Consider the following 26,921-nt stretch of genomic DNA (forward strand, 5'->3'; position numbering starts at 1 on the left):
GAGGTAGAATTGCTGGATCATATGGTAATTCTCTGTCATGTTTTGAGGTCCTATAACTTTTTATTTATTTACTTATTTTATTTCATTAAAATTTTTTTTTAATGTTTATTTTTTGAGAGAGAGAGTGACAGAACATGAGCAGGAGGGGGCAGAGAGAGAGGGAGACACAGAATCTGAAGCAGGCTCCAGGCTCTGAACTGTCAGCACAGAGCCTGATGCAGGGCTTGAACTCAAAAACCAGAAGATCATGACATGAGCTGAAGTCAGATGCCTAACCGACTGAGCCACCTAGGTGCCCCATTTGTTTATTTATTTTAAAGATTTTATTTTTAAGTAATCTCCACACACAACGCGGGGCTCAAACTCACAACCCTGAGGTCAAAAATCGAATGCTTTACCAACTGAGCCAGCTAGGTGCCCTGAGCAACTATAACTTTAAATACTCATAATATTTATCTAATAACTCCCCCTTTATTTGTGTTATATTTGGGAAGAAAACCATGATCTTAATGTTTGTTGAGTTCACTGACATTAGTTCAAATGATTATATATATATATATATATATATATATATATATATATATCAAGGAACAAGAAAGTAACCAGTTAGACTTACTTCTAATATCTCTACATGATGATAGTGCAATAAACATTCATTGAACATTACTATGTACCAACCTCTATGATTGTGTGTGTGTGTGTGTTCATATCCACATACATACATATAATTTTGTTTAGCTGCATTATCCTTATTCTAGTCTACTGTGATTTGGAGTCTGTCGGTAATTGTGCATAAATAAAAGTCAACACTTTTCAATAGAATCCACTTAAATATAAAGATATAGTAAACTACAAACTCCTGTTACCATGTTCCTCACCTATATTTGTTTCAGAAAGATAATTTTGTTTTCTTTTGAGCATTTTCTTTGCAGATCTTTCTTTCTTTTTTTGCCCATAATCAAAACTTTATTGAAAAACTGATACCAAAATAGGAGATCACTGCTATATACCTTACAAAATTAAACATAATTACATTATCTTGGTAGATTAACTGGAATTACTGAGTTGATAAGGCTTTCTGCAATATAACACAAATTCAAGACGTTGTGTGGATTATTAGTGTTGCTTTCTTCTCAATGAACACCCTTCTGTGAGTCTGGCCTTTCCTTCTGTTGGGTGGCACAACACTGTTGAACAGCCTACCCAAAGAGCCACTGTCTAAGCATGGCTGCAAACCATGGTAATCTTGTAGCAACTTGGATGTTTTACATCCATAAAATTGGAATTTAGGCTTTTAGCTAGCTGTTTCTCTGTATGTTTTTTGTTTTTCTAAGGACGGGTATAGTAAATCTCTAGCCAATGAGGACAGGTCTCAATATCATTGGGGTATATACTGAGAAGACACCTGGAAAGGCATCATAATATACACATTCCTTTATATACCAGACTATACATTTGGTGTTATCTATTATTTCTTTGCTCCTATCAAACATACCACTAAGTTCTCTTAAGTGTTTCCTTTTTTTTGTTTGTTTTTAAATTTTTTTTTTCAACGTTTATTCATTTTTGGGACAGAGAGAGACAGAGCATGAACGGGCGAGGGGCAGAGAGAGAGGGAGACACAGAATCGGAAACAGGCTCCAGGCTCTGAGCCATCAGCCCAGAGCCCGACGTGGGGCTCGAACTCATGGACCGCGAGATCGTGACCTGGCTGAAGTCGGACGCTTAACCGACTGCGCCACCCAGGCACCCCTGTTTTTAAAAACCCAATGTATTTACTTAATATAGTCATCACAAGGGCTCAACCAGAGACTTAATTTAAAAAACAGAAACAAAACAAAAATAACACCACAGTTTAAGATACAGAATTCTAGGCAGAAATGAAGGAAAGGACAGATGATCTAAGGAGAAAATAAAAAGACAACACAAGGAAAGAGGGTAGACAGCCAGGGATCTTGGCTGGAGACCTGCTTTGAATAGGTTTCTTGCAGATACTTCTTATATGCTATAGGGTTTTTCTAGAGCTCAGCAGCAAGTGTGTTTAAAGGGCTATTGATGTTAGGTTCTAGCAGGCTCTGGATGGACAGTAGGATGGTCCTGACGTCATACAGTGCAGACCACTTATCTTTCAGGATGTCCAGGCAGATGTTACCCTGGGTGTCCACGTTGGGGTGGTAGCAGGGCGTGAGGAACTTTACTGTAGGCATATTGTAAGGGTAGCCCCTGGGCAACTCCAGGGAGAGCTTATACCTCAGGTCCTCATATACTGTGCCAGCTGCTTCATGGATGGTCCCACCCATTTGAAAAGGTTGTCTGATTCAGGGAAGGCAGAAATTCCTTTGTCACCAGACATCATAAGGATCATTAGCTTCTGCTATAGCCTCTTGCCCACGGGGCCATGGGTGGCATCCCCGCTGGGCTCAGCTCCTTTGCTGGCAGTGGCTGGGGTGCAGTTCTGGGAGGCCATCTGGACGGCGAGACAGAGAGACAGAAACTCAGAGAGCACAACTGCAACTGCCTCGTAATGGCTCTTTTGTCCCTTTCCTACTTCTTTTTTTTTTTTTTTAAGTTTTTATTTATTTATTTTTTTAGTCATTTGTACATGAGGCTCAAACTCACAACCCTGAGATCAGGAGTCGCGTGCTCCTCCAACTGAGCCAGCCAGGCGCCCCTGTCCCTTTCCTACTTCCATTGCTCATTCTATAGGTCTTGATCACTACCTGAAGGATTATTTTAACAGTTTTAAGTTAGAGTTTCTCTTCTTTTTCCTTCTTGTGAGAATCATCTTTATTTACTATTAATATCATCAAAAGCTTAGAGAAAAATCTCCAAGGAAACAAGGAGTAGAGGGCCATAAACTGAGTCTCTGTCACAGCCAGGAGATAAAGTCCATGAAGGAGATATCTGAAGAGTAGGAAGATAACCAAGATAGTATATATAGTTTTATAGAAATCAAGAGTTCATTTTAAGAAGATAGGAACAAGAAGAAAACATGAGAAAGGGTATCCAAATTATATGCTATTGGACAAGCTTATCTTTTGCTTGTTTGCAAAAATTTGGCAAAGGATGTTCGTCTATGGGATGTTATTATTATAGGACCTGGACAGTTGGTGGGAATGGAGTGAGAAGAATGAAACTGGTTTTAAAGCGACAACAGAGTCAGGAGAAGGAGTTAATTTCCCCCCAGGAGTTCATTTCTCCCCAATATAGGGAAGTTCTATATATATATTTGAAGTCTGTACAAAGGAAGATATTGAAAAGGTTATAGAAATATAGGAAACTTAAGGCTGTGGAGGATGTGGGGAGGAAACAATAATAGTGGTAGTGCTAGGGGCTGAGTAGGGATGAGAATACCCATTGATGTTTTCCTTCTCAGATGAAAAGGCAGGAAGATGGTGTTTCTACTAGATATTTTCTATTTTCTTCGTATAATAGTTGGTGAGGTCTTGTGCCAAGAAGGAGTAGATGCTAACTGGAGGGAGTGGAGAAAGTTTGGAATAGTTAGTATTGCAGGGTTTGCTAAGGAGCCATCAGGGAATGAAAAGAATTACCAAGTGTCAGAAAGGACCCTTTTGAAATGCATTTATGGAATACTGTTTATATTCTGAAATGAATTTGAGGGGCGCCTGGATATCACATTCAGGTAAGCATCTTGATTAACCGACTCTTGATTTTGGCTTAGGTCATGATCTCACAGTCGTGGGATTGAGCCCCCCCTGTTGGGCTCCTTGCTGGGCATGGGGTCTGCTTGGGATTCTCTCCCCCACCCTCCTTCTTTGCCCCTCCCCAGCTCAGTTGCGCATGTGCTCTCTCTCTCAAAATAAAGAAACATTTAGAATGAATTTGAACGGGCTCCTGGGTAGTTCAGTCGGTTAAGTGTCCATCTTCGGCTCAGGTCATGATCTCCTGGTTCATGGGTTTGAGCCTCGCATCAGGCTCTGCACTGACAGTTCAGAGCCTGGAGCCTGCTTTGGATTCTGTGTCTCCCTCTCTCTCTGTGCCTCCCTCGCTTGCACTCTATCTCTGTTTGTCAAACATAAATAAACGTTAAAATGAATTTGAAAAACCAACGTAACCTATAGTCTCTTGAGTTGGTGTGAATTTGTATAGGAAAGTCAATTAATTGGTACTTATACATACTTTAGCCTCATGACAGTATGTTTAAGAATTTTATGATATGTAGTTTTAAATTTTCTTACTCATTAAGAACAAAATAGTTCCTTTAATCACCTTCTGAATAGTATTTAGAATTGTATTTTAAAAATAATATGTAATTAATTATGGTGAACTATGTATTAAATGTTATTTATCTAATGTCACCTTAATTGCTTATTTTAATATTGCTATTTTGTGTTCATCTGTGGGTTATTTCTGGACCTAAGCTTTAAATTACTTGAGAATAGGATTTAGGTCTTATGCTTCTTTATTCCTCTCCTCCCATCCTCTATTACACAGTTGTGTAATTAAATACAGTGTTCAATTAAATGGATGGTAGAATGTGTTGTACATACTCTAATTCTTAAAAGAAGCTTAACTTTTCCTTTTAACAATTTAATATATTATTTTTTTCCCTGATATAGAGAAATCCAGTTACACTCTTAAAGGAATTGTCAGCAATAAAGTCTCGATATCAAACTTTGTATGCCCGCTTTAAACCGATTGGTATAGAACAGAAAGAGAGTAAGAACCGCATTTGTGCTACTGTCAGTAAGACGATGACCATGATACAAGAACTACAAAAGCAAACAGATGTGGAGGTAATGCTTCCAATTGACAAGTTGGATTTATAGAGTTTTAATTCTGAGTGTCTCTTTGAAAGATGAGCCCCCATTTTCATTTTGAGATTCAGCATTCAGTTTGAACTGTTGATAGAAATGAGATTTTCCTGATTCCTGAAGTATAATAGTTCTTATCTCCTTTTGTTTTAAAATAAGCATGTGGACTTGACGTGGTTGCTAAAGAGGTGTGCTATCTTTGATTATACAGCCATGGCAGAAGAGAAACATTTCTAATGCTTATTAAATCTACCAGCTTGTAGTTTGTTTTAGAACTAGTGAGACTGAGAAATCTGGAAAGCATCTATACCAGTGACTTGTTTTAGTTCTCCTTTTCTACAGTTGGGTTGGTGGGCTTGGGGAATCCTGACCTTCATTCTCTTTCTCCATTCCTCATTGCCCTCTGATTTCTTGTAAAAATCCTTGTAATTGTGAACCTTTATCACTGATTATGTAAAACTCTTCAGATATAATGGAGTAAAAAAAAAACCAATATGAACTGCTGACCTAGGCAGTATCATCTTAAATAGCCAACTGAAGGATTTGGTAGAATTTTCATTTACTATTAAGGCAAAGTTGAAAGCTTTCTTTTTTTCTTTCTTTCTTTCTTTTTTTTTTTTTTTCAGAGAGAGAGAGAGAGTGCGTACAAACACAGGGGAGGAGCATTGGGAGAGAGTGAGAATCCCAAGCAGGCTCCATACTCAGTGTGGATCCTGACATGGGTCTCTATCTCATGACCATGAGATCATGACCTGAGCCAAAATCAACCCTGGTGTCCCCAAAGTTGAGGGCTTTCAAAAGAAAAGATAGTTTGTATGTAGTTGGAATCATAGAGTAGAACTTAATTATATGGACAAAAGACATCTATATAATTTTTTTTATCTCTGGTGTCAACTCCAACCAGTTAACTGGTAATACCTGCTTAGAGTGCTGTATTAAGGAACTGTGTTTGGGTGTTGCACAAAAGCTATCGTTACGGGCATGCGGCTAGGGGCAGAATACATGGGGTTTTATTTGTTTGTTTGTTTATATTTTTTTTACCAACCCTGAACTAAATTTGGTTTAAGATACTTGAATTACAGGCTGGTAGTGAGAATAAATCTCAAAGGTTGATTACCAAGGTTAATTTGGTCAATAATTCTTTATATTACCAATGGCAGAAAAGAGAATAGTACATGATTAAATTTTTCAAATGGTACCTTCAGTGGCACCTGGGTGGCTCAGTTGGTTAAGCGTCCGACTTCAGCTCAGGTCATGATCTCACTGTCTGTGAGTTCGAACCCCGTGTCAGGTTCTGTGCTGACAGCTTAGAGCCTGGAGCCTGCTTCTGATTCTGTGTCTCCTCTCTCTGCCTCTCCCCAGACGCTCACTCTCTATGTCAAAAACAAAATAAAAACATTGTAAAAATTTAAAAAATAATGAAATGATACCTTTGATGTATTTCAGATGGTTGTTTTGTTTTGTTTTATTTTTTTGGTGCAAAAAGGTGATTTTATTAAAGCACGGGACAGGATCCCTGGGCAGGAAGAGCTGCCTTTAATTTTTTTTTTAAATATGTATTTATTTTTAAGAGAGAGAGATTGTACATGTGTGCATGAAAGCAGGGGAGGGGGAGGGACAGTCGTTCTGAAGCAGGCTCTGTGCTGACAGCAGAGAGCCTAATGCTGGGTTCGAACTCACAAACTGAGATCATGATCTAACACCGAAGTTGGATGCTTAACTGACTGAGCCACCCAGGTGCCCCGGATGTACCTCAGGTGTTATATACCTCAGATATTATGTCATGGGGAGAATGAATAGTGGCGGAGGAAAGAGTGATTAGAAAGGACATAGAGAGAGGAGTGCCTGGGTGGCTCAGTAGGTTGATCATCCAACTCTTGATTTCAGCTCAGGTCATGATTCCAGGATCATGGCATCAAGCCCCACATCAGGCTCTGTGCTGAGTGTGTAGCCTGCTTAAGATTCTCTCTCTGTTTGCCCCTTTCCCCAACTCATGCTCTCTCTCTAAAATTTGGGGAAAAAAGAGGGGGTCACAGAGGGAATAGGAAGTAGGAGTTTAAAACAGGAAGGGTGTGGCAGATATCTCCTCTGCTGTCCTGCCCACTGCTCCCTTGTGGTATATTCAATAAACTTCTATCTCCTTAAAACAAACAAACAATAAAAAACAAACAAACAAAAAACAGTAAGGGTCATGACACATACTAATAAGTAAAATGCAAAAACAGTATATTTATGATAGCAGTATATATATATATATATATATATATATATATATACATACACACACACACACACAACTCAAGGCATATTCTTCATTGTTGGTGATCAGAGTGTGAAAATAGAAGCATATAAACTTGTTCTAAGGAAACATCTTGAGGAGAGATTAAATGTAGTTCTAAATGTACATATCAACATATATGTAGAAATCCATAAATTTATTGAAGCACAGGATAAATTTAGGTGGGTGAAATAAAAGTCACTATTTTGGGTTTTTTTGTTTGTTTTAAATGTTTATTTTTGAGAGAGAGAGAGAGCACACACACAAGAAGAGGAGGCGCAGAGAGAGAGTGAGACAGAATGTGAAGCAGGCTTCAGGCTGTCAGCACAGAGCCTGACACAGTGTTCAGACTCTCAAACTGTGAGTTCATGACCTGAGCCGAAGTCGGATGTTTAACCAATACAGATGCCCTGAAAAGTGATATTTTGAATGCTGTGGTAATAAAAATTGTCCCCACTGGGTACAGTCAGTAAAAACTATATTTCTGACTAAGATTAAAAAGTGGCATAGAAAATAGTTATAATAGTGATAGAGGATTTCAGTCATCTAATTATTTGTAAAGTTCTTCATTCACTTAAAAGATGTACCTGCAGGGGCACCTGTGTGGCTCAGTCAGTTGAACATTTGCCTGTTGCTTTTGGGTAAGGTCATGATCCTAGGGATGTGGGATTGAGCCCTGTACTGGGCTCCATGGTGAGTGGGGATCCTACTTGAGATTCTCTCTCTCTCCCTTTGCCCCTCTCCCCCACTGGTGCTCTCTCTGTCTCTGAAAAAAAAAAATAAAAAAGAAGTATCAGCAATGAGAAATAATTATATTTAAGGTAGAAAACTAATGGAGCTTTTACTTTGGATTACATTACAAATAATGAGAGATGACTGAAAGGTTGGTTATAAACCTTGAAGAAGGAGATAATATTTTCGATTCAATGATGGCCATGTTGGGAAATGTCAGATGTGGTGGGACTTGTATCTACTACTTTAAAAATGAGATAGTAGAAAGTTTAGAGAAAATTTTCATGATCAAAATGTGGAAGAAAAGAAAATGGCGTCTGTAGAGAGTTGTATAAACAAAAATAGTTCTATGAGCCCAGAATTTAAAAGACATGTAAGGTAGACCTTATAAAGGAAGTGTAGAAAGAGGTGTGTCAGTCATAGGGACAGAACTGTGAGAATACTTATGAAAGCCAAAGGCTAGATTAAGTTGAGGCTTCGGAAATTTTCTAAAATAACCAACAGGGCCTTTAAGATTATTTTGGGAACATGAAGAAAGATATAGGGATAAACTTACTTAAGGCAAATGTTGCTTTTTTATAGACAACAGAAAGCAAATAGAAAGTAAAACTGTTCAGGTATTATCTTGCTATATCTTTTTTTTTTTTTCATTCTACTTCTTTTAGAGAGAGAGAGAGAGCATGAGTGGGAGAGAGGGGCAGAGAGAGACAGGGAGAGAGAGGGGATCCCAAGCAGGTTCCGCTCTCAGCGAGGAGCCGACAAGGGGCTCAATCCTACCACCCTGGGATCACCACCCGAGCCGAAATCAAGAGTTGGAAGCTCAACCAACTGAGCCACGCAGGCACTCCCCTTGTTATAGTCTTCATAAGAGTGCAAGGATAGAAAATATGTTTGAATTGATGATATTAAAAAATGGGACTTGAATTTATAATATTAAAAAATAAATAGGGAGGTGAGAACAGAAAAGGAGGTGAAAGGAATACTTTTTAGTTAATATAAGGACATTAAGGCTTAAATACACTTAATTATAAAGGTGACCACCAAGACACACACACACACACACACACACACACACACACACACACACACACACAGGACTAGATTGGTTCCAAAATAAAAATGACCAAAACAAACCCCAAAACAAATATAATTAAAAAGGTATTAAAAACAGAATGTGTGGTATTCCACTGAGCTCTGAAACATTTGTATTAAGGAAGAAAATTTTCTACAAGTTTTAGATTGGTTAATTCCTGGAAAAATTCTTTGAAAATTTATGAAACAGGTCGTCTGAAATCTCTTGAACAGTTATCACAACAAGAAACATGGACTCATGGAGAACAAAGTCCTTTCAGAATAATACCATTTCCTGTTTTTGAGATAGAAGAGGGAAATTCTGTAATTATTTGGGTTGCAGAAAGGCATATGATTGTTTTTCATTTTATCTATGTGAATATTTTTGGTAAATGTTGGCTTGATCAGCCAAACCAGCTGGGCAGCCCAATAGCCAAATGTGGCCGTACAAATTAAAATGTATTATTATTTTTAAAATTTTTTAATGTTTTTTATTCATTTTCTGAGAGAGAGAGAGAGAGAGAGAGAGAGAGAGAGAGAGAGCAGGGAAGGGGCAGAGAGAGAGAGGAAGACACAGAATCCGAAGTAGGCTCCATGGCCCGGAGCCTGATGTGGGGCTTGAACTCATGAACCATAAGATCATGACCTGAGCTGTAGTCAGACATTTAACTGACTGAACCATCCAGGTGCCCCTAAATTAAAATTTAAAGTAATTAAATAAAATAAAAAAATCAGTTCTTCATCTACTGATTAGACAGCACAGATATAGAATATTTTCAGCATCACAGAAAGTTCTGGTGGACAGCACTGCTCTAGAGATTCTTATTCTGTAGGTATAGTGTGTTCCAGATTCAGCAGTCTCTCTAGAGATGACCTATATAGTTAGGCGGAGTTGTAACTATTTGATTCTTCACGTTGTACTTTGTATAATTTCCCCATTAACCCTGTTTTAGCTAGCCCATTGGTTAGTGCCCTATGAAAGTCCTTTACATTTCCATTTGGCTTCTATTCTTCCTTTTGCTGTTTGCTCCTACCTGCTTTAGGCAGATACTGTTTGCTGGGTTGTTTTCTCAGCATCTATTTGCCCTTGCTGCCTAATAGAACACTGACTTTCTTGAGATGTGTGCCATCATCCCTAGCTCGTGTCTGGGGCAAAGTTGGTGCTTTCCTCAGCTTCAGGGCGTGCATCTCATTGGCAAGGGAAATGGATTTTCTTTTAACTAAATTCACTCAGGAATGGGTTTGTAACCCATGTGACATGTGAGAAGGGAAAGTCTAGACGTAGGAAATTAGAGTTTCCTCACTGCTGAGAGACCTCTAGGAAGAGAAAACTTCTTTTCTTCTTCTAAACATTATGTATAGATGTGATGCCTAGAACTGCTAGAGCCATTTTTCCTTTCAGATTGAGGATAAACCACCACCAAGGATATTAGATAAGGTGGAAAAACCCAGTCTTTATGTTGAGCTGCGGAATAAACCAGTCCTGAAGTCTGACCTTTTTCTGTAGTTATTGTGCAGTGATAATAAATTTTCTTATTATTTATCCATTTTTAAATGTATTCCTGTTACTTGCAGCTAAAAACATCTCAATTATCCTTCAAAATTTAGTTCAATTTAGTTCTCCACTTCTGAGGAAACTTCCAGACTATTTTATTCACATTTCTTTCTCAAAATGCTTTTAGAATATAGCAGTCAAATGTGACTTATTTAGTTTTGTTAAATTACAGTCCTTAAACTGTTTATTGGTTTTGTTTCTTAAACTTAATTGCAAGTTCTTTGAAAGCTCAAACATTAAAAGTACCTTGTATTTGGATAGCCAAATATCTATTTTATCCTGCCTTCCTAATTTGTGATTATAGACATAGTATGAGCTTATGGAAACATAAAAAAAAAAAAAGCAGAAATTAACTAAATTACATGGTTTTTACAGATTTTGAAATAAAGATTTTCTCATTTGTTTTTTTAGCTGTCACCACTGACTAAAGAAGAGAAAACTGCAGCAGAGCAATTAAAATCTTTTGTTCAGACTTATGAAGAAGTGGACTTGCAAAACGGAATTCTAATGGAGAGGAGATCCATTCCAGAAAGATTTAAGAAGATGTCTTGTTAGCACTCGATGACTAGAGGTGGGGGGATGGAGAAGGAGATTTGGCTTGGGTAACTGGATAGTGATGCCTTTCACAAGAGAAGGTCCTATAAGAAGGGCAGATATTATATGAATAAAGTTCAGCCAAAAACATGGAATGGGAATAAAGGGATTTAAATGTATGTATGTACACACAGTCTTATTATTTCAGACAAGGAAGTCACGTAACACTATTTTGCATTTGTTTTTGTATAATTGGGAGAAAATGGATGTCCTGGCCTATCATAAAAGGATATTTATGTACTATTGGTCAGTAGATATGAATGAGCATGCTTTGGAAATTAACGGATAGAAAAAATATTTGTATTATATTATATATTATATGTATATAATTTTATTTTTGAAAAGTTTTGATTATAGGTAATGGTCACATTATTGGAGACTGCTAATATGTGACCTAAAATCCTCCACAAAAGCTAACATTAGTAATAATAAATCGGCTTTTCTGTGACAGCCTCACTTTTCTTATTCCTTCTTGCTGCTAATGTTTAACAACATGAACTTTGCTTTCAAATGCTGTTTTAGAGTGTCTCTGTTGTATATCAACACTACCTTTGTTCTCCTTCAGCCTATATTATTATAATTGTACATTCTATATGAAAGCTAAGAAACTGAAAACAGGATTACTGGCAACTGTTACTTGCCAATTGTGTGTGTATTTCCTTATTTTACTTATTTATTAATTTATTTTATTAAAATTTTTTTTGAGTTTTTTAAAAAAAATATTTATTTATTATTATTTAAAAAAAAATTTTTTTTTCAACATTTATTTATTTTTGGGACAGAGAGAGACAGAGCATGAACCGGGGAGGGGCAGAGAGAGAGGGAGACACAGAATCGGAAACAGGCTCCAGGCTCCGAGCCATCAGCCCAGAGCCTGACACGGGGCTCGAACTCACGGACCGCGAGATCGTGACCTGGCTGAAGTCGGACGCTTAACCGACTGCGCCACCCAGGCGCCCCAAAAAATATTTATTTTTGAGAGAGAGAGAGTGTGAGCAGGGAAGAGGCAGTCACAGAATCTGAAGCAGGCTCCAGGCTCTGAGCTGTCAGCACAGAGCCTCATGCGGGCCTCATAACTCACAAGCTGTGAGATCATGTTCTGAACTGAAGTGGGACGCTTAACTGACTGAGCCACCCAGGCACCCTAATGTTTATTTAGTTTTAGACAGAGAAAGAGATACATAGAGTGTGAGCAAGTGAGGGGCAGAGAGAGAGAGAGAGAGGGAGACAGAATCCAAAGCAGGCTCCAGGTTCCGAGCTGTCATCATAGAGCCCCACGTGGGGCTTGAACCCATGAACCACAAGATCATGACCTGAGCCAAAATTGGCTGCTCAACAGACTGCTACCCAGGTGCCCCTCGTTATTTATTTGTAAAAAAATTTTTTTAAAGTTTATTTATTTATATTGTTGGGGGGTGGTGCAGAGGATAGGGAGAAAGAATTCCAAGCAGGCTCTACATTGTCAGCATGGAGCTCTGTGCAGGACTCAAACTCAAACCCTGAGATCATGACCTAAGCCAAAATCAGATGCTTAACTGACTGAGGCACTCGGGTGCCTATTTGTTTTTAAATAACTATTGGCAATAAGGTAATCATAGGGACAGATTTTGATGCAAAGATGTTAATCCCAGGGTTATTTATACTAGCAAAACACAAATACATCTGGCTAATGGAAGGTAAATAGGTGTATTCACATAATAAGAGGTCAAGCTGCCAATAAATTACTACTGTTAACCTTCTGGGAAATGCTGAAGCTGTGTTAAATGGGGGATAGGGGAAACAGATTGCAGTTTTGTAGTTAAGATTGGGCTTTGGAGTCTGCAATGTAAATACAGGTTTTTTGTTTTTTTGATTTAGTTAATTTACTTAGAGTGAGCTGGGGAGGGGCAGAGAGCATGGGGCAGGCTCCATGCTGTCAGTGCAGAAGTTGACTTGGGGCTTGCACTCACAAACTGTGAGATCATGATGTGAGCCTTAATCTAGAGCCAGACCCTTAACTGACTGAGCCACCCAGGCCCCTGTAAATAGCAGGTTTTAAATTCTAGTTATGTGATCCTAACCAAATAACTTCTGTGTGTCAGGATGGCTGGAAGCACAATGAGATGGTAAAGTGTTTGGGTTTGATAATTAGAAATTGTTCTGTAAATATTTCCATATATGTAATAAGAGGCATTGAAAAGACTAGGAAAGATGCATCAATATTAGTTCTGCAGGTGATAGAATTATACGTTCATCTAATTTAAAAAATTGGTTATGAGCATTTATTTGTCCATTAACAAACTTGTAATAGGTGACAAACAGGGTTGGGAGAGTAGCTTCAGTTAAAATTGTACTGTGTAGTTGAGTATTTGAAGAACAGAACCACGCCTTAAAATTTTTTTTTAAATGTTTACTTTTGAGAGAGAGAGAGAGTGAGCATACAAGTGGGGGAGGGACAGAGAGGGGGACAGAGGATCTGAAGGGGGCTCTAAGCTAACAGCAGTGAGCCTGATGTGGGGCTCCAACTCATGAACTCATGAATTCAGATCATGCCCTGAGCCAAAGTCGGACACTCAACTAAGCTACCCAGGCACCCCCTCCCCTTTAGATTACAGAGAAATAAGTCACACTTCAGTAACATTTTCTTCAGTATTGTTAATATTTAGGAAGTTTTTGCCATGGAATGGCTCTGGGATGTGATGTTGATTGGTGGGATTGAAAAATGGTAGTATCACAAAGAAGTCATGACAAGTTCCTGTTGTTTTTCCTCTATGATTTCCTTCATAGTCATCCTGTAAATATTGGTTCTTCCCCCACACCCCCTTAAAATAGTTCTCTCTGCACTTCTTTATATATTCATTTATGATTCCCAAATACAACTTCTTCCATTAGATCTAGATGCATAGATCCATATGTCCAATAAAAAAATTCTGAGTATTCAAATTGATCACTTCCAGAGTACTTACTGACTTTATTTTGTCCATGGGCACTATTCTGTTACCTAGAATTAAGAAGTTTGTATCTTTATCTTCTTAGCCAATAAAATCTATAATTCTTTCTCTGAAATGTTCATGGTATCCAACCTCCACTTTATTTTCACTCTTACTACCCTAATTTAGGTTTTTTATTTCTCATTTGGATAATTATTTTTTATGTGACTATAGTGTTTTTATGTCTTAAGTTGTAAGTAATACAAATTAATTTTAATACAAATTTAGGTTTTAGGAAATTAAAACATACGAGTATGTCCATTCTCCAGAAATTATCTTGAATCTCTTCAGATGTTTCATTTATCATTATCTATTTATTTATGTATGTATGTATGGTTTTTTTGTTTTTTGTTTTTTTTTTTAGATAGAGTGCAAGTGAGAGAGAGGGGCTGAGGGAGAAAGAATCATATACAGCTCCATGCTCAGCACAGAGCACCATGTAGGGCTTGATCCCATGACCCTGGAATCATGACCTGAGCTGATATCTACAGTTGGACACTAAACCGACTGAGCCACTCAGATGTTTCTACATATATACACAAATTACAAATATTTTTTTACAAAAATAGGCTGATACCATATATTATACTGCAGCTGCATTTAGGTTTTTTTTTTTTTAATTCATTTATTTTGAGACAGGCGCGAGTGGGAGAGGGGCAGAGAAAGAGAGACAGAGAGAGAGGGAGAGAATACCAAGCAGGCTCTGTGCTGTCACTGCTGAGCCCGATTCAGGGCTTGAACCAATGAACCGAGAGATCATGGCCTGAGCTGAAGTCATACCCTTAACCAAATGAGCCACCGAGATGCCCAGTGTTTTTCATTGTAAATATATTTTGGATATTTTCATCACACACTTCTGCTATTGTTTTGAACAGTTGTAATCCAATATATGGATGTACCATGATTTTTTTCAGTTCTGTACTGATAGGCATTGATAAGCTGTATAATAGACAAGTTAGATTTGTTGGAGTTGGGAAAGGCAGCTAGGTCCTCCTTTAAGGAATTCTGAGGTCCCAGGTTTCCTACCTCCATGTGGTAGCTAGGCATCCTGCCAACTAAATTCTTTTTTACTTAAATTAACCATAATCTGTGGCTACAACCATTGACCCCTAATTAATTGTATAGATTTTCCAATTTTTCACTATTATGAACTATTGCAATAAATCTTTACACATTTTTGGGTTCTTGGACAAATATATTAGCATAAGAACTTATTTTAATATTTATATGTTGTAATTTGTCTTATTTTTTTCACTTTGAATCCCAAGAACAGTACTGTGTTTCACAGATAACTTTTTTGAGGTAAGATTCACTTAGCAAAATTAAACATTAACCATTACTACAATGTACAATTCAGGGCGTTTTATTATAAATGGTGGCGTGCAAACATCAAGACCATAAATAAGTTTTGGTTAAAGAATTTCCAGTAACAGATTAATCTTACTAAATTATCCCTGTCCATGGCTCACGTATTAAAAAATTGTTGTCCACTACTTATAAGAAAGTCCAAATCCCTTGATACTCAAGAGCTTCTTTCTAGGTTATTGTTGATTCTTTACGTGTGCACTGTAGATTGGGTTAAGTGTAATAGTGGTTTGCAATAAATCAGAAAGGAAAAAGTAAATTCAGATTAAGAATTTGATGTAAGACCTTTGTCTCACACCCTCAATTCCTGCCATCTGTAGACTTCATGACAAAATTGTATGAAGACGCCAACATAGGAAAGCTGAACACAGCTGACGCTTGCACTTTCCATAGTCCCATAGCGACGGCTCACCTCAAGTGGCAAGACAGCAGGATGGAGTGGTGTAGATCAAATCTCTACAGTCTGTGGTCCCATTCTTCCTGAAACGACATCGCTGTAGGCTTCACAATATGAGTAGGTGGGGCAGAAGTCTCAAAACCCGAGAATCTGGGGTTCCTTCCAAAGAAAGAATCACTAGCCACCAATTCTACACCATGGTTTCTCAAAAAGTGCGGGCCAAAGGCTACCTGCAGCCAAATCAGCGGAGAGTGGCTGTTGACGATTTTGTGGAGCCTTATCTTAGAATCAAGTCCGAATACCTAGGGGTGTGGCTTCAGAGTCGGTTTCACTCAAGCACTCCAGGTGGTTGTTCCAGTCTTTGGCGCGCCAAAGTTTGAGACTGGTGGAGCGCCGCCCTTCCCTAAGGGCGCAGAGGCGTGGAGACCAGCAAGCGCCAAACTCTCATCCGCTTGCGCGCTAGACTGTGGCCAAAGACACGCAGCCCTGCGGCTGCTAGCAGCCAAATCTCGTGTGCGCCCCCGCACCGCGGGAACTAGTCGCCCGCCTCTCTCCTCCCGGCTCCCTTAACGCCGCGTTCTGCGCGCATGCGCACCGCGCCTTTCCTCTTCGCCGCTCCTTCAGCTGCCCTGGTTACCGTTGGTGTTTGCGAATTCCCTGCAGCACCTTCTTTGCTGGAGACCAGCGCCGCCGGGCTCTAGCAGCAGTTCGATACGCGCGCGCCCGCGTCACGTGGTGCGAGTCTCCCTCGCGGTCGCTGGCGGGCGGCTTAGCGGTGAAGAAGCAGCTGCGGCCACCGCTCGCCCTCCCACTGCGCCCTAGGGCGGGTGCGCGGATAAATATGGCGAAGTGGGGGTAGCTGGCGCCGAACCCGACGCGATGGGGCGAGCAGGTGGGGCGGTCGTCGGAGCCTCCTGAGCCACACGCCGGCGTGGTTTTCGTCGGCGATTTGACCTGGCGACCTCGGGCCGGCGCCCGATAGGTCAGACCACGGACTCCGCGGGTCGCCGAGGGCCCCGCCGAGAGCCGGAGGCAATGGATGAACAGAGCGTAGAGGTGAGGGGGGTTGAGAAGGGTGGTGGTTACTCTCCCTCCGCTACCCCCTGAGCCTTCTTTATTTGGGGCGCCCTGCCCTAGCCCTCCCTGTAGTGGAGCACCCCCACTCCGCCGCTGCGGGTGTAGTGAAGGCTGGCCCAGTGCGAAGGACGCCGTGCTAGGTCCGCAGCTCTTCGGGTGCCTTGTCAGGTGGTGGTATCCTGGCGTTTTCTGGGTATCTTGGCACCGGTACTCATTCTCAGGGTTTTTGCAAACTACAGTCTGGGAAGAGCAAAACTGCAAATTCATTAGATAGACGTGCCGTGCACTCGCTACCTGTTCTTGGGAGTTCAAGTGCAGATCCAAAACTCTCTCCAACTGGAATCATTCCTCCCCGACCCGTACATTTTGCAGACTTCTGCCTTTCCTAAATTGATTGAGGATATACTTTTATTATCCTATTTGTAGTTTTCTGGAACAACCTATTCTTTTATATTTGGCTCTTGTGAGCTGTGATTCCAAATGGTTGAGATATTTACTTAAAGGCCAGTAACATTAAAAAAAAAAGATTGCTTATTGGACCTAATTATTTAACAGTTGTCGAATTTTGAACTTTCCATTACCTTGGTCCTTAGTAAGTTGCAACTGTATTACAGGCACTCCAGTTGAAAGTAGTTCACCCAATGGTCTTATTGTCCACCCAACCCTCCCCCAGCGTCTGCATCTCACAGGTTCTTTCTGGTTCTGCAGAGTCATGATTGGACTAATGAATAATTTTCTCCTTAGTTCCTCCTGCGAAAGTGTTATAAAGGTTTTGTAACGTTTTCTTGGTTTGGGAGCGTTTAATTCTCCTGGGATGGAGTAAATAAATGTGAGTACGGTAAAAATAAAATATACAATAAGTTGCTTTATTTATGTCTGTTTTCTTGTTAGTTACTTCCTAAAATGATTTATCTGAGGCTTGCAAACTATCGTTTCTTCTATTTATTCTTCTTTTTTTCTTTTCAAAGCCTTCATGGGGCGACCACTAAAATTTTCCATAGGAACAAAATCTAAGGCTCCAATAAAAAGCTAGTTGGTTGGAGTATCAGGGCAAATTCAGATTTCTGGATTCTGAATTAGTTTCTTTCTTGATCAAAGTACACTCTGTTAGTATATGTATCTTTTTTAAAGGTTTTTTGTTTTGTTTTGTTTTGTTTTGTTTTAATTTTAAAAGCAGTCCATCCCCTTGGGGAAATTGCAGAAAAAGTTCATATAGTTCATTCAGTCAGTCCATCTTTTTTTTTTTTTTTTTAGCTGTTCTGCATCATAATAAGGATATTTTTTTCTATATCCTCAAATCAAGAAGTTTCTAGTGACTGTCATAATCTGTGTTAACTGTCCTAATTTTTCTTATTAACTGTCATAATTTAATATTTTGAAATTTGGGTTATAGCCACATTCTTGTGATTACAATTTATGCTTCAGTGATAATATTTGTGCACAAGTGTGTTTGCATTTCATGTTCTTTCCTTAGAATAGAGCCACTGTGAAGCTTAGGAAAGAAAAAGCACTTTTTCCAGATGTTCTGAGGTACACTGGGCCTTGACCAACCAAGTACTGATAAGACTTATTAAAACAGGTTATATCAGCCCAAAATTAATGTCAATGTTGAGTGAGTTGTTTTAAGCATGCTTTTTACTTTTGATTCAGTAGTCTAAATCTGGTGTACCTTACATTTTTTATTATTTTCAGAGCATTGCGGAGGTTTTCAGATGTTTCATTTGTATGGAGAAGTTGCGGGATGCACGCCTGTGTCCTCATTGCTCTAAGCTTTGTTGTTTTAGCTGTATCAGGGTAAGTTGCATTTCCTTCTACATGCCCTTAGTGTATATACGATGTGTTGTAAAAATCAACCATATTGTTTTAAAATTCTTTTTTTAAATGTTTATTTATTTTTGAGAAAGAGAGCATGAGCAGGGGAGAGGCAGAGAGAAAGGGAGACACAGAATCTCTAGTAGGCTTCAGGCTGTGAGCTGCCAGCAGAGCCCGATGTGGGGCTTGAACCCATGAACCATGACATCATGACCTGAGCCGGAGTAGGATGCTCAACCGATTGAAGCACCCCAAAATCGACCATATTTTTTATCTTTTTTTTTTTTTAAGTTTATTTATTGTGAGATAGAGAGTGAAAGAGAATCCTAAACAGGCTCCGTGCTATTAGTGTGAAACCTGATGTGGGGCTTGAACCCATGAACCTGTGAGATCATGACCTGAGCTGAAACCAAGAGTCAGACACTTAATCAACTGAGCTATCCAGACACCCCAGTTTTGTTATCTTTTTAATTTTTACATTTTGTCTCCTTTTAAAAAATGTTTTAAATGAATGTTCCTTAATAGGGAGACCATCACCATATATTACTTAGTACTGTGGAGGTGAGATAACTACCATGAAATGTCTAGAAATCAAAACCCATTATAATTTTAATATATTTATTAAATCATTGCACATTTAACAAGTACTGGTAAAGTGGTTGCCTGCATTGTGTTTGGGGTTGAAGACTTCTAAGATAAATGATGGAGTACTTGCCCTGAAGGAGCTTAAATCTAAGTGACTTAATGGGCTCCGTTTATACTGAAGAATGTATGTATAGTGTCATAAAGAGGCACTAACAAAGTGCTGTGAGACTCAGAGCTTATACTGTTGGATGGGTAGGATGGAGAAAAAGCTAATAATGGGTTCAGAGGTTTAGATTAAAATCGTATAATCTTACAGGTACAAGAGACTTTAGAGATTAATATAGTCCATTGGCTTTAAAACGAATGTAGGTGAACCCCTCAAAGAACATTATGAGGAAGCCTAAGATGTGAAGCAGAAGAACTTCTTTTTTGTGTGGAGGGATTCAGTAGCACATCCGCAAATCATAGTTAAAAACTGCCCTGCCCACATTACTTGCAGTAGGTTTTGTCTTTTACTGGGAAAATCAAAGCCATCTAACATGCTCTTCACCTCAGAATTTCTCTGTGGTTCCTTATTTCTGCCTTAGGAAGATAAATAAACCTTTGTCGAGAGTAATGGTTGTAACACTTAAATCACTTGCTTCCGGTCACACAGCTAACAAATAATAGAGCTGGATTTGAATCCAGGAAGTCTCGCTTTAGAGCCTGTGTTCTTTGCTTCTACACCATGTGGAGAAGACCAAGGTTATATATCATGCTAGTTCTTCCATTCATAAGCTGAGAAACTCAATTTTTCCTAGTCTTGTTTCTTCAGCTATAGAATGAGGTAACAAGATTTGCCTCACAGAATGGTTGTGGCATTAAATGAGATAAGCTAAAAAGCAATTTAGAAACTGTAAAGTACTGTCCCATTGTAAGGTGTTAATATTTTATTGTTAAAATAGCAATTAATAAATTTGGCATTATTTTTTATAAATGGTGAAACAGAAGCTGTGGAAATTAGGTAATTGGCCTGTATCACTCTCTCAAAATTAAAAAGAAGTGGGAAAATTTCATCTACCTTGGGAAATTTGATTTATTCTTGCAGGTTTAACTATCATTTCTCAGTGTATGGCTTTTAAATCTATTCCTTTGGCTTTGACTTTCCAGCACCTTGAACTTTGTTCCCGATCAAATTCTGTTTTTTTAAACTGATTCTTTTTGACTTCTTTTTGTTCTGTTCCGCCAGTCACTCAAACTTGAAACCTTTTACACCAATGATATTTTTTTTTTTTTTTTCAACATTTATTTATTTTTGGGACAGAGAGAGACAGAGCATGAACGGGGGAGGGGCAGAGAGAGAGGGAGACACAGAATCGGAAACAGGCTCCAGGCTCTGAGCCATCAGCCCAGAGCCTGACGCGGGGCTCGAACTCGCAGACCGCGAGATCGTGACCTGGCTGAAGTCGGACGCTTAACTGACTGCGCCACCCAGGCGCCCCTACACCAATGATATTTTTTAGGTTTATTTAGAGAGAGCACATGTACATAAATGAGTGGGGAAGGGACAGAGCAAGAGGGAGAGGCTCCCAAGCAGGCTTTGCACTGTCAGTGAGAACCTGATACAGGGCTTGATCTCCTGAATCGTGAGATCATGACCTGAGCTGACATCCAAAGTCTAAGGCTTAACCAACTGATCCCTGGCACCAGTAATTTTTAAGTCCTGTCAGTTATTATCTTTTGCTTTCACTTACATCTGTCCTACTTTTCCATTCCATTATCATCCTAGCAGAGAAATATATACCTTTATTACCTCATACTTAGATAATTATAATTTTTTTATTAAAAGAATTTTTTAATTGTTTATTCTTGAGAGAGAGAGAGAGAGAGAGAGAGAGAGAGAATGAGTGGGGGATGGGCAGAGAGTGGGAGACACAGAATCTGGAGCAGGCTCCAGGTTCTGAGCTGTCAGCACAGAGCTGGAGGCGGGCTCAAACTCGCAGACTGTGAGATCATGACCTGGGCCAAAGTTGGTTGCTTAACTGAGCCACCCAGGTGCTCCAATCGTTTTTTTTTTTTTCTTTCCCCAGAGAGAGAGAGAGAGAGAAAGAGAGAGAGAGAGAGAGAGCGAGCTTGTAAGTGAGCAGGGGAGGGGCAAAGAGGAGAAAGAGAGAATCCCAAGTAGGCTCTCCGCTCAGTGCGGAACCTGACGTGGGAATTGATCCCAGGACCCTGAGATCATGACCTGAGCCGAAATCAAGAGTTGGATGCTCAACTGACTGAGCCACCCAGGCACCCCTAGTTAGCTTTTAACTGATCTATCTTGAGTCTTTTTTAAAGTTTATATATTTATTTTGAGAGCTAGAGTGTGTTTGCTAGCTGGGGAGGGGCATAGGGAGAAGAGAGAGAGAATCCCATGCAAGATCCTCATTGCCAGTGTGGGGCCCTAGGTGGGGCTCGATCTCACGAACCATGAGATCATGACCTGAGCTGAAACCAAGAGTTGGGTGCCTAACCGACGGAGCTACCCAGGCACTCCAAGTCTTTTCTTATCTGTGGTTCATTTTATATCCTGCTGCCATATTGATGTTTTCCAGAAATGTCATTTTTTTTTCCTTATCAGAAGGATAAGGAATTTTTTTTTCCTTATCAGATTCATTGCCTTAATTCCTTAGAATATTATGTTTATATTCAGACCACTTGGATAATCTGGTTCTATTCTTTCTTTCTTTCTTTCTTTTTAATGTTTTATTCATTTGTGAGAGACAGAGAGTGAGTGAGGGAAGTGCAGAGAGAGAGAAGGAGACACAATTCAAAGCAGGCTCCAGGCTCTGAGCTGTTAGCACAGAGCCTGACGTGGGGCTTGAACTCACTAACTGTGAGATCATGACCTGACCTGAAGCCAGACGCTTAACCAACTGAGCCACCCAGGCACCCCTCTATTCTTTCTTTCTAAAGCTGTCTTTGTTCCTGAATGTACCATTCATGTGTTTATTCATTCAACAAATACTAATTACACATCTACTTGGAGTTAAGCATCGACTTCCCAGGGAGTTGACTTATTTACTACTTGGGATATGGACAAAAAGGTAAATAGACATATGTTAGATACCAGAAAGTGCTATGAAGAAAATGAAACTGAATAAGGTATAGATAGAGTGGGGACTTTGAGGAGGGTATGAGCAGGTTGTTAGTTATTTTAGATAGTCTGTGAAGGGCTCTGAGAAGTGATATTTGAGCCAAGACCAGAATGAAATGTGGTAGTGATGTATTTACAGGAAGAAAGTCCCAGGCAGAGAAATCAGAAGGAGCAAAGCCCCTGAGAGAAAGAACAAAGAAGCCAGTGTGGCTGGAGCAAAGAGAGAAAGAGGGAAAGGAGATGAATTTGGAGATGGAGCTTAGGGCCTTGGTAAAGACCTTGGCTTTTATTTTAACTGTAATGGTACCATTGAAAGCTTTTGAATGATACGCAGTAATTTTTAAAAACTCACTTTTGCTGCTATGTAGAAAGTGGATTATAGGCACCATAGGTGAGAGAGGAAGTGAGGAGACCAATTTGGTTTAGACTCGAATGGTAACAGTGGAGGTGGTGAAAAATAGGGCAGTTCTGGATATGTTTTGAAGGTAGAGCCAGTGGATTTACTTACAGATGGGACATGAGAGTTTTATACAACATTTAGATGAATGGTTTTCTATTCTGAGAAAGAAGAAATTTGGGGAGGAAGAGTTGGGTAGGCTATAGATGTACAAGTTTTGTTTTTAAATATGTCAAGTTTAAGATTTTATACATCTAACTGGAGAGGTTGGCAGTTGGAAATATGAATCTGGAGTTGAGGAAGGGGATGTTAGTGATATCGAATTAATAGCATATGGATAGTATTTAAGGCGTTTGATGAGATCACCAGATTACCTGATAGGGAAAAGACTTTTTGCTTTGAACTCTGGGTCAGTCAACATTTAGAGGTCAGGAGGAGGAGGAGGATTAAGCAGGAGATAACAAGAAGGAGCCATGAGTGAGGCATCACAGAATTCAAGTGAAAAACATGTTTCAAAGAGGAGTAGGTTAACTGTGTTTTGTATTTCTGGTTCGGGATTTAACCATTGGATTTGAGAATGTGTAGGACATTGGTAACCTTGATGAGGTTTTAGTGGAATAATGAATATTCCACTATTCCATTATTTAGTGGAATAATGAAGACAAAATCTTGATGTCTGGGAGAGGGAGGCAAATAAGACAGCAAGTATAAAAACTCTAAAAATTTTGATGTAAAGGGGAAAAAAAAGGAGTGGGTTGAAAAGGTTTATATCTCATTGAAAGTGAACCAGTAGAGAAAGATTAATTAATGATGCTGGGGAGAGGGGATAATTACAGGAGCAAAGTCCTTGAGACCTGGGCATTCCACCCAACCAAATTGTATTATTTATTTGAATGCCTCTCCCTTCTCTTCCATCCCATCTCTGTTCCTTTGACCATGGAAATTTAATTATCCATGACAGGCCAGATGCTTGTGTCACTGAATAAAACAGACTAAGGTCCAGACCCATGAATAGACTTGTCCAAAGTTATCTAGTGGTTTGGGACAGACCAAAACTGGACTCACTCCCAGGCCAGCACTCTACCTATGACTCTCTTGTGCTTCTATACGCATATACCAAAAAGTGGGAACATTGGCTGTATTTTCAGGCCAGGTCTCTTTTCATTCTTCCAGTTACTCTCAGTTGATTCTCCATCATTACCTGTTCTTATTTTTGTATTTTCACCCATTTTTTTGCCCCAGTCTTTTTCATCAAGTAGTTTTGGTTTTGTTTTTGACTCCTTGATTTTCAGCATTGGTAGCATTTTATGATTTCCTGTAAATATCGACTTTGTTTTCTTTTTAATATTGGAGTTTTAAAAAATTAGATATAATTGACATACAGTAAGCTGCACATATTTAAAGTGTATAGTGTGGTAAGTTTGATAAATGTATATACTGGAGAAACCATCACTACAAGATAGTGAACATACTTATAATCCTCAAAAGTTTCTTTGTACCTCTTGGTAATCCTTCCCTCCACTTGTCTTATTCCTAGGAAACCACTGATCTGCTTTCTGTCACTGTAGATAAGTTTGCATTTTTTGGACTTTTATAGAAATGGAATCTTATGATATGTTCTCTCATGTGTCCAGCTTTTTTCACTCAACAAAATTATTAAGAGATGTATCTATGTTGTGTGGATCAATAGTATTCCTTTTTATTGCCAAGTGGTAGCATCCCATTGTATGCATATGCCATAATATGTTTATCCATTCACCTGTTGATGGACATATCTGTGTCTACTTTTTGGTATTTACATAGAAAACTGCTATGAACATTTATATACAAGTATTTGAATGGGCTTAAACTTTCTTTTCTCTTAGGTAAGTAAATAGGAATGGAAGAGCTAGATTACATGGTAGATGTATATCTGTTTAACAAATTGTACAACTATTTTCTAAAATAGTATCATTTTAAATTCTTACCAGCAATGTGTGAGAGTTCTAATTCTTCCACATTAATGCCCACACTTGGTATGTTCAGTCTTGAATTTTAGCCATTCTCATAGATATGGAGCAGTACCTTAACATTTTCCTTTAAGATCAGGATAAAGATAGAGATGCCTACTTTCCTTACGTTTATCCATTACCCTTTTCCCCAGTCCCGGTAACCACTATTCTTTCTGTCTCTGAACTAAGTACTTCATATAAATGTAATCATATAACATTCGTCTTCATATATTTTTTATTTAAAAAAAAATTTTTTTTAACGTTTTATTTATTTTTGAGACAGAGAGACAGAGCATGAATGGGGGAGGGGCAGAGAGAGAGGGAGACACAGAATCGGAAACAGGCTCCAGGCTCTGAGCCATCAGCCCAGAGCCCGACGTGGGGCTCGAACTCACGGACCGCGAGATCGTGACCTGAGCTGAAGTCGGCCGCTTAACCGACTGAGCCACCCAGGCGCCCCTTTATATATTTATTTTTAAAGTTTTATTCCTTTTTTTTTTTAATTTCTTTTTTGTGTTTATTTGTTTATTTTGAGAGAGAGAGAGAGAGAGAGACAGAGCACGAGCAGGGGAGGGACAGAGAGAGAGGGAGAGAGAATCCCAAGCAGGCTCTATCCAGTCAGCTCAGAGCCCGACACAGGGCCTAGTATCACAAATGGCGAGATCATGACCTGAGCTGAAATCAGTAGTAGGACAGTTAACTGATGGAGCCACTCAGGTGCCCCTCCGTTTGAATTTTAGAATGGGTTTTTCTACTTCTGTAAAAAGCACCATTGTGGTTTTGATAAGAATTACATTGATACTGTAGATTGCTTTGGGTGGTATTGGGATTTTAACAGTATTAAATCTTCCAATACATGAACATGGGATGTCTGTTTATTTAGGACTTTCTTTCAGTGGTGTTTTGTAGTTTTCCATGTATAAATCTTCCAACTCCTTGGTTAAGTTTATTCCTAGGTATTTTACTTTTTTCTTTGATGTTGTAGATGTATTTTCTTAATTTCCTCTTTGAATTCTTCATTGCTAGCATATAGAAACATGTTTTTTTTGTGTGTGGGTTGATATTGTATTCTTCAACTTTGGTGAATTTGTTCATTTTGTTCATTAATACTAACAGTTTTTTGTGGAACCTTTAGGGTTTCCTACATACAAGATTATGTTATTGCAAACAATTAATTTTACTACTTTTCCAGTTGGGATGCTTTTGTATTTTTTTTCCTTGGTTAAATTGCTCTCGGTGAAATTTTTAGTATTGCGTTGGATAGAAGTGGTGAAAATGAGCATCTTTGTCTTTTTCCTGATCTTAAAGAAAAAGTTTTCAGTGTTTACCATTGAGTATGATGTTCACTCTGGATCTTTTATGTATGGACTTTATCAAATTGAGGAAGTTCTCTTTTGTTCCTTTTTCTTGAGTGTTTTTATCATGAAAGGATATTAGATTTTGTCAGAGACCTTTTATGCATCAGTTGAGATGATCATGTGGGTTTTTTCCTTCATTTTATTAATGTGATGTGTTATATTGAATGATTTTTGTATGTTGAACTATCTCAGCATTCCGGGTAGTAAATCCCACCTGGTCATGCTGTATAGTCTTTTTAATATACTGTTGAATTCGATTTGCTGGGCTCTTGTTGAGAATTTCCCTAGTCCAGTCTTGCAGAGTTAGGTATGTTGATTCTCTTGTTACCTGTGAGGAAACTTGAGCCCAGTCACATGTCTGGTGTCTTGCAGTCAGTAAGTGCCAGAGCTAGGAGTCAGACTCAGGTCTGAATACTGTCTAAAGCTGTGATTCTTCCATTTTACTGGAGAGAAATTCTTAAATTGAATGTGGGGAATTGCTCTACTATAATTTTTATTTTCTTCAATTTTTCTTGTGCATTAATAATGTATTGCTCGTTCTTACCTTTGGTTTTGGTTTGGGAGAAATCTTGTTTTTCCCAAAGTATGAAAATTACCATATTTATTTTGTGATTAAGTTAGATTATGGAATACAAGGTAAAAATGCCATAAATATTCAGAGATGGGAAAGATTACTAGCTTGTTATAGTTAGGAAAGTTTTATGGACCTAATTACTGGACATTCCCATGGGACAGCACATGGTGGGGGGGACATACTAGTAAATACACAAATATACCAAGTGTGGTGTATAGTGTAGCAATAAGCCTGTTTTGACTGGAACGGAGAGACATATTTAAAAATATGGAC

The 26,921-nt window shown here is 39.0% G+C and overlaps 3 protein-coding genes and 1 pseudogene across 8 annotated transcripts in view; 2 read left to right on the forward strand and 2 right to left on the reverse strand.

Annotated features, from left to right (window-relative positions):
* Positions 1 to 11,124, forward strand: part of SKA2 (spindle and kinetochore associated complex subunit 2) — a 46,149-nt gene extending 35,025 nt beyond the window's left edge. The window contains exons 3-4 of one of the 2 annotated variants that reach the window (XM_047833780.1): positions 4,581 to 4,757; positions 10,823 to 11,124. In XM_047833780.1, the coding sequence (XP_047689736.1) occupies positions 4,581 to 4,757; positions 10,823 to 10,966 (321 nt within the window). In that variant the 3' untranslated portion in view covers positions 10,967 to 11,124. The remainder of the gene's footprint in view (positions 1 to 4,580; positions 4,758 to 10,822) is intronic. The other variant, XM_047833781.1, reaches the window with a different exon arrangement.
* On the reverse strand, positions 999 to 1,493 carry LOC125151808 (40S ribosomal protein S27-like; annotated as a pseudogene).
* Positions 2,019 to 2,392, reverse strand: LOC125152068 (ubiquitin-conjugating enzyme E2 C-like). Its single transcript, XM_047833783.1, has one exon. It carries the CDS (start codon positions 2,298 to 2,300, stop codon positions 2,019 to 2,021), a length of 282 nt encoding a protein of 93 aa, XP_047689739.1. The 5' UTR covers positions 2,301 to 2,392.
* A 5,195-nt stretch (positions 11,125 to 16,319) lies between the features above and the next one.
* Positions 16,320 to 26,921, forward strand: part of TRIM37 (tripartite motif containing 37) — a 130,096-nt gene continuing 119,494 nt past the window's right edge. For 2 of the 5 annotated variants that reach the window (XM_047832396.1, XM_047832399.1), the window contains exons 1-2: positions 16,324 to 16,792; positions 18,506 to 18,607. In XM_047832396.1, the coding sequence (XP_047688352.1) occupies positions 16,772 to 16,792; positions 18,506 to 18,607 (123 nt within the window). In that variant the 5' untranslated portion in view covers positions 16,324 to 16,771. Of the gene's footprint in view, positions 16,793 to 18,505; positions 18,608 to 26,921 lie in introns of all 5 variants that reach the window. The other 3 variants (XM_047832398.1, XM_047832400.1, XM_047832397.1) reach the window with 3 other exon arrangements.

The sequence above is a fragment of the Prionailurus viverrinus genome, chromosome E1 (genome assembly GCF_022837055.1).
Source record: "Prionailurus viverrinus isolate Anna chromosome E1, UM_Priviv_1.0, whole genome shotgun sequence".
In the NCBI taxonomy this organism is placed as follows: Eukaryota; Metazoa; Chordata; class Mammalia; order Carnivora; family Felidae; genus Prionailurus; species Prionailurus viverrinus.

Coding starts and splice junctions, on each gene's coding strand:
- LOC125152068 (XM_047833783.1), bottom strand. CDS start 2,300: ATGGGTGGGACCATCCATGAAGCAGCTGGCACAGTATATGAGGACCTG.